The 8,168-nt window shown below is 43.8% G+C and overlaps 1 protein-coding gene across 1 annotated transcript in view; it reads left to right on the forward strand.

Annotated features, from left to right (window-relative positions):
- PDE9A (phosphodiesterase 9A) overlaps positions 1-8,168 on the forward strand; it is a 99,431-nt gene that overhangs the window by 87,438 nt on the left and 3,825 nt on the right. Inside the window, exons 14-17 of the mRNA XM_019528993.1 lie at positions 1,655-1,768; positions 3,573-3,677; positions 6,816-6,944; positions 7,128-7,223. Of these exons, the coding sequence (XP_019384538.1) occupies positions 1,655-1,768; positions 3,573-3,677; positions 6,816-6,944; positions 7,128-7,223 (444 nt within the window). The remainder of the gene's footprint in view (positions 1-1,654; positions 1,769-3,572; positions 3,678-6,815; positions 6,945-7,127; positions 7,224-8,168) is intronic.

Here is an 8,168-nt window from a genome sequence, read left to right on the forward strand (position 1 = left end):
CCTCTAATGAACCCGTGTTGGTTGCCCCTAAGCATAATCTCGCCTGCTGGCCCCTCGTGGACATGTGCCAGGATAATTCTCTCAAAAAGCTTACCCAGGATTGAGGTAAGACTAACTGGCCTATAGTTCCCCAGGTCCTCCTTCCTCCCTTTTTTTGAAGATGGGAACCACATTGGCCCTCTTCCAGTCCTCTGGCACCACACCAGAGCACCACAAGTGCTCGTAAAGCCATGCCAGGGTTCCCGCAATGACCTCAGCCAATTCCCTCAGTACTCTGGGGTGGAGATCGTCCGGACCAGCTGATTTAAATACATCCAGTCCCTCCAGAAGTTCCCTGACTAGATCCGCCCTGACCCTTGGCCTAGGTGCGCCTCCCCTGGGGCCTGAGGGTCAGGAAGGATCTAGTCAGGGAACGTCTGGAGGGACTGGATGCATTTAAATCAGCTGGTCCAGATGATCTCCACCCCAGAGTGCTGAGGGAATTATCTGAGGTCATTGCAGGACCCCTGGCACAGCCTTATCACTGTTTTCTGGTAGAGTCAATAGCAAAACCTGTATTAAATTCTATGGGACCAGGTTTGGAACCCACTATATAGAACAATACTTTTAATTTAGTTCTTTAATCAAGGGTATTTAGTTAATAAGCACAGAACAGGAAATGATAGAGATGTGAGGCTGGAAGGGGCCTCCTTAGGTCATCTAATCCAACTCCCTGTCTGAGGCAGGATCATCCCTGTCCAAACCATTAAATACAAATCCATAATCTAAATTCTTCATAAAACTACTGACACAACACAAAACATAACACCCTAACCTACCACACGTAAAGCAGGGGGACCACAGCAGCCAAAACCCTACTTCTATAAAAGGTAAGTAATATACACTCAAGAGATCCCAGGTAAAAGTCTATGCCCCTCACTACAGAAGAAGGCAAACCCCCCCCCCCAGTCTATACTGGTCTGACCATGGGGTAAAATTCCTTCCTGACCAAAAATGTGACAGTGGGTCTGATGCTGAGCAGAAGGGTAAAACCCTCTGGCCAGGAACCTCCAGCTTTATGTTGCAGCAGAAGCATTGGCACACCCCAGTCAAAATCCACAGCCTTGGCTGCTGCCAACACCTAATGCCTCTGAGGAAGGCTTAAAAACACCCTTAAACATGTAGGAGAAAAAGGGAGACAGGGCAACCAGCAAAGCCCAGAAGTAAGGAAATACCCATGCCAGAATATAGGCATAGCTATGCCTATATCATCTCCGACCAGTTGCTGTCCAACCTTTTCTTGAACACCTCCAGTGATGGAGAGTCCACAGCTTCCCTAGACAGTCTAGTCTACTGCCTTATTGTTCTAACAGTGAAGTTTTTTCCTGATATCCAGTCTAAACCTACTTCCAACATACAATAAAACACACATCATAGCCAATGTCCATATTATGTCACTGTGAATTCTGTATGTAAACGATCTAGTTCATAGAATTATAGAGTTGGAAGGGATGTCCAGTAGTCACAAGAACTGACCACTTCTCTACCAGTTTGTCAGGAGGTCTCAAGAAAGTTCCTCTTCAAAGGTAATTTATTCATGAAGCAACTCTTTGCACAGAAAGAACTATACCTTGTATGAAATATTAAATGAATGTGCTATTGTCTCCTTTGATAGGGGATAATTACACTAATCCTGGCAACAGACATGGCAAGACATGCAGAAATACTGGACTCCTTCAAGGAAAAAATGGAGAAGTTTGATTACTCAAATGAGGAACATGTGACCTGTGTAAGGAGCTTTTGTTGATTACCATCTGTCAGGAGCTAACATGGCTAGTAATACTAACATAACTAACTACTTCTTTCTGCTAATGGTGATAATATTACTCTACCAACTTATCTTTGGGCTTGACCCCCCCAATGCTAAATAGAACCAGTTTTCAGCAGAAAATCCAGGGTCCAAACAATTGACAATTTCTGTAGGAAAATGTTCATTTTGCTGCTAGGTTTTGAATTTCTGGAAAAGAACAATCTAAAAAGAAATAACTTGATTTGGAGCCACATTGCCATGGTTCAGTTTGTTGAAGTAAATGTTTTGAAGGAAGTTGTGTTCTCCTTTACAGTTAGTTGCACATTTGAATGATTTGTTCCGTCTGTCTGTCTTAGGCACTTTTGTAGGCTGTGGGGAAGTGCTGTTGACCCCACTGGGCAGATGGGGAATGAAGACCTAAAGAGAGACTAAACAGATTGTCCAAAATCACATAGGAGCCCTACAGCTGAACTGGATCTCATCCCTTCATTCCAGAATCACATTCCAACCCCTGAACAAGCCCTCCTTTTCCTTGAGGGTTGTAATGTGCTGTGAGGGACCATTTATTTGTTTGAAACCAATCATTTCCACCATTAACAAAAATGTAGAAAGATGTTATAGCTCTGTATAAAAGCAAAAGAAAGAAAAAGCTGAGAGCCCTCTAGGTAAAAAAGTTATGCTTTTTTTTTTGCATATGTTTAAGCCCCAGAGCAGCAGGGAACAAGTTTTTGCAGTGGTGGATCAAAACAATCCAGCTTGGGTCAGAGCTGAGCCAACCAATGCTTCCAAACTGGCCACTGCTGCTGCTGCTTCTGTGTGGCTAGCCAGCAGGGAGAAGTGGCAGTGTTAGAACAACTGGGTTGGAAGCTTCATGGCTGTACATTGGCTCCAAAGGCCAGATCTAGCCCACTGGCTCTATGTTACCAACACTTGTCCTGTACTCATTGGAGCAAGATATAATTATTCCTTCCATCAGGATATACATTTTGCTTAGTTTTATCCTAGTCTGCATACACACGCTATATCTGGGGAACTATATCTGAGGAGCACGCTGCTATAATGACACAGCTGGACACATGATCATTACATTGTCATAGTGTGTTGCTACATCACTGTAGGGCAACGTGTAGATGTACCCACTGTCTTCTTCAGGATGGGGTGTGTGGCAGTAGTGGAAGATTATGTTCTCTTCTGAGAGAAGCGCATGGCATGTACAGACATTTGCTCTCTCAGAATAAACTCTTCTGGGAGTGATTCAACCCTGGTTGGTACTCTGGTTACTTTTCTCCTGGAGTGGCCATTTTCATTCTGGGAGAAAAAGCCTGAATATCTGTACACTTGTGATTTCTCCTGGGAGAGCAGCAACTCTCCCAGGAGAAAGTGAACATGAGAGGCCCTAGTCTCCACTGCATATCAGTCAGTTGTTCACTGTGTGTGTGATTGGGCCCATATAGTATATGCCATTGTAGAATACCTAAGCATTTTACAGTTATTCATAAATTAAGCCACACAAGCCCATCAAGGGGAAGGTAAGCACTATATTGATTTCACAGATAAGAAAACTGAAGCAGCGAGGGGTTAAATGGCTTGCCCAAGGCCACAATGGACTCTAGCGCAGAATCAGGAATTATAACCAGGTTACCTGAGGCTCAGTCCTATGCCTCAGCCATAAAATTTTCCTTCGTTCCTGCCAGCCTCTGTCAAAACAAAAGAAGCACAGCATGCAAAGAGACAAAGAAAAGTCTTGTGTTACCAGAATGTAAAAGTATTTGTCCTCTTCCAGTTGAAAATGGTGCTTATAAAATGCTGCGATATCTCCAATGAAGTACGCCCAATGGAAGTAGCAGAACCCTGGGTAGACTGCTTATTAGAGGAATATTTTATGCAGGTAAGAATGAGACAAAGATCCAGAAAGGCAATCATCAAAATTCCTCCTCCCTCCTGAAAACTATCTGGTACTTGAACTATCTATTAGCTATCTCCAGTTCCATATGGATGAAAGACTTCTTTTGTATAAGGTTACAGAGGGCCATCAGTGGAATAAGTTCAGAATAAAAGTGCCTGCAATGTATTGTGATTTGTAAAATGACAGTAACAACCAAGAAATGCCAATGTCATTAGATTCCAGGTTGTTGTCACTAATAGGGCTGCCTCCTGAGTTCATTTGGCATTGTTAATGGCTTTAGAGCTTTAGGGCAAGAACAGTGGCAGCAGAAGCCAATTCAATGGGCAGTATTCAATTAGCCAAGGTGGCACTCTATCTGTGATGATGATCTGAAATGTTTATGACCTAAATTGTGCATTTCCCTAGGAAAATAAGGCATTCCATTTATTCCCAGGATACCAGGTACTTGAATAATTGTGAAAAGTCAGGTTTTATGGTTGCATACCAATTGCTTCATGCTGGAATCCTCTCCCCCTCTGTGATGGATGCCTTTACCCTGTAATATAAACAAGCATTAAATATCTCAGCAGTCCCCTGCTTTCTCCTACACATACACTGCACTGTGCCTGCACACTGCAGCAGCTGGCATCACGCAAAACATAACTTCACAGTAATTGGGAGAACAAGATGCCAGAGTTTTCTAGTTCATTTCATTTTACGTTCTCTCTATGCTGGGAGAACAAGTTTGATAAAGAAACATGGAGGACTTCTCTGTTTTTCGTGATATGAAGAAAATCCACTGTGACAAACTGTCAGAGGCCTCTATAGATCATTGTCTCTGCAGAAATTATTTTGAAATAAAAAGTGTATCTATGTGCTTTACCATACTGTTAAACAATAGAATGTGCAGCCAATTCGATAAATGAGAACAAATGCAGACAAAGAGCTGGTATTTTTTGTGTATTTTATTCTCTTACTACACATTAGAAAACTACAGAAATAATGGGTCAGGTCTTCAAGTCTATCAATCAGTGTAAACAAGTGATTCTCAGCTAGGGTGCCATAAGTAGCCAGGGGTCTTGAAATCCTTTCAAGGGTGCTGCAGGGTATCATGCAATGTTTACCCTGTTAAGTGTGCAAACATGATTCACAAGGTATAAACCCAGATATTTCAATTAGGAATCCAGTGTCAAACACATTCTGACCTATTAGGTGTTTCTGAGTTTTTAGCAACAGAAGAATTGCTCTAGTATTTTTCTATAATCAATAAACAAGTGAAAACTAAGAGCTGGCATTTCCCATGGGGTGCCTTGAGTTGCAAAGGGTTGAGAGCCACTGTGTTGATCCATTCAGCTAAGGATGTCAGACTCATTTTCTGTAAGCTCTTTCCAAAGTTGTAGGCACAGGTGGGCATCCTTCACTGAGTCTATATGTAGTTGAGGTTACTCAGTAACCTACAGTTAGCCAATCATGATAAAAAATGGTTTGTTGCTTCTACTTTGGTGCCTGAAAGGATCATTCTGAGGAGGAAGAACTCAAGGACCCCTCTTCTTTTCCGTGAAAATCTAGATACTGCTACATTTTGTATGTGTAAAAGTGATTTACACAAGAAGTCCCATTCTTCATTTTCAGTGGGACTTGGACTTTTAAGAATCTCCTCTTTTGGCCTTTTGTACATGCAGTGTTTGTGGAAAATAAGTAAATCCTCCACATAATAAAACTGTCATTAAAACAAAAGCAGTCAACATCTAATTGTATTTGTGCAGCAAATTGAAATGATACACAGGGTCCTTTTCCCTTGCTGTTATTAGATACACCAATGAGACATACTTACTAGAGCTGTGCAAAGCTTCAGCAGCTGATTCGATTCAGAGGAGATTCGGCCCAATTCGGCAGCCGAATCTCCAAATCCAGATTAAATTGTGAGACACATTAAAAGGTCCACATTGATTCAGAAAACATTTGGCTCCAATTCGGAGATTCAGTTATACAGTAAACAGGCAGCAGTCCAAGGATGCTGAACACAGCTGCCTCCAGCTGGTAAGTCTGGTGGGGAGGGAAGGGGCGTTGAGGGGGCAGATCAATGCTCACACAGTGAGGGAGGGATTGGGGCTGGGACTGGGATTGGGACAAGCTGCCCAGCTGGGGTGGGAGGGTGCGGTACTTGGTGAGGGGGGTTCCTGCCACTGTGCACCACTGGTCCGGGAGGACGTGGGAGTGGGCATGTGTCCCCGGAACTGCACAGAGCGGGCTGGGCAAGGCTGGGAGGCTAGCCCCAGCCTCCCGCCACCAGGCTGTGCTCCACGGGGCAGGTGGAGTCGGGGCTGCGCTCCGGGCAGCTAGCCCCAGTCACAGCCTAGAACACAGCCCTGGCTCCACCAACCCTGCAGAGTGCAGTGGAGCAGGGGCAATAAGGGGGTTGCAGCCACCCTAAAATTCCCCATAGCCCCTGCCACTGGCCTGCCCCGATCTGGGTGCACACACCTACCCCCATGACCTGCTCCTGCTTGCCCAGCTGGGGCAAAGCCACAGCTTGTCCAGGAGGTGCAGGGAGGCTGGGCGACCAGTGGGAGGGCATAGCTCCTGCTCCCAGTGCCTTATGCCACCTGCCGAGAGCGCAGCCCAGCCCACCCCACACAGCTCTGGGGGCACTCGCCTGTTCCCATGCCCTCCTAGACTGGTGGCTAACAATGGCGGGAGCCCCCCATCCGAGTCCTGCACCACTCTGCCCTGGTTGGGCAGCTTGTCCCAGCCCCCATCCCTCCCTCACTGTGGGGGTGTTGATCTGCTCCCCTCCAACCATGCTCCTTCACTCCCTCTGCCCACCACAACAGAGTTACCAGCTGGAGGCAGCTGTGTCCAGCACCCTCAAGGACCACTGCCTGTTTAGTCTAAGGCCGAATCTCCAAATTGGCATCAAATCTGCTAATCTGATTTGGCCAAATTGAATTGGACAGTGACTCGAATCACCGAATTGAATCACTGTCCCTCTGAATCAGCCAAATCTGAATCAAATACTTGCCAGTTTGCACAGGCCTAATACTTACAGACCATCAATACTGGTCAGCAGATAATTTGCATTGCTGCCTTCACATTCTCCTTTTCAATGATAATCTTTGCTAACTATTGAATATCTCACAGAGCGACCGAGAAAAATCAGAGGGACTTCCTGTGGCACCTTTCATGGACCGAGATAAAGTGACCAAGCCAACAGCACAGATTGGGTTCCTTAAGTTTGTTCTTATTCCAATGTTTGAAATAGTAACAAAGGTAAGTTATTAAAGTTCTGAGATGCTGGCTGCTGCCTACAACACCAACCTTAATTTTGATAAGTCTTTAGTCAGCCAGTGAAACAGGCCTGTATCTACTTTCACTCCAGCTCTAGCATTTATAAGTAAATATTTAAAAAAAGAAAAAAAAAGTGACCTCTTAACTTTTCTTGCCTTTGTTTAGCTTTTTCCAGAAGTTGAAGAAGTGATGCTCCAACCTCTTTGGGAATCCAGAGACCGCTATGAGGAATTAAAACAAATAGATGATGCTATGAAAGAGGTAATTTATATATCCTCCAGGTGGTTTTAAATGTCAAACAGGCAATTCAAGTACTTCTTTATTCTGATGATATCTATGGCCTTTGATATCTTTGGCCACCTTTTTTTTATATGCGATTGTAAAGCACCTGCCATGCCTATGGCACTATTGTCCTCATGCTCACAGAATGGTAAAAAGCAGTTATGAAGCTTAACCATAGAAAGGAAAGCATCAGAAACATTCAGTCCACACTGAAATATGACTTTAAAAACAACCTGCAAGAATACAAATAGAAGTCTTTGGAATTATACTAGGAATGACATTCATACATGTACATACCCACATACATACCACCAAGGTATCATTCATATTCTGGCCCAGATTAAACATGTTTATGGTATTTATGATATTTACAAGATCTTTCTCACTTTGGTAAAGCCAAATAGGATCATGATGATATCTGTCACTCAGCTTTCACATGTGCTGATTCTCACTCTCTCTGTGACCATATGCACTTTTGCTAGATCCTAGATCCCTTTCAGTCCCGGTTGAGTGGCAGAATCATGACTTCTTTGTCTTTAACTCAATTTCTTATCATGTCCCCACAGACTTCTTGGTATAGGGTTATATCCCTAGGGCTCAGACTATTATCTCTTCTCCAGACTCAGCCGCTTCTTAGGTCACAGTTTAGTTTTCCTTTCTTGTCATCATAATGCCCAGCAGGAAGTGACATCAAGTTTATTACATCCAGATCAAATAACTGTAAATAAAAACAACGTTTATAGACCCAGAAAAGGAAAAAAAAACCCAGAAGGTACATTTTGATTGTAAATGGATGCCATCTGAATGTTATGACACAAGCACCGATAACAGCATGGCAGAGTATGGAAATGCTCTGTTATAGTGGAAAAGATCTTTTTTTGTCTTGCAATTTCATAGTTGGTAGGGTCGGAAGGGTCCTGAGCA

The sequence above is a fragment of the Crocodylus porosus genome, unplaced genomic scaffold (genome assembly GCF_001723895.1).
Source record: "Crocodylus porosus isolate Cpor-Errol unplaced genomic scaffold, CroPor_comp1, whole genome shotgun sequence".
NCBI lineage: Eukaryota > Metazoa > Chordata > Crocodylia > Crocodylidae > Crocodylus > Crocodylus porosus.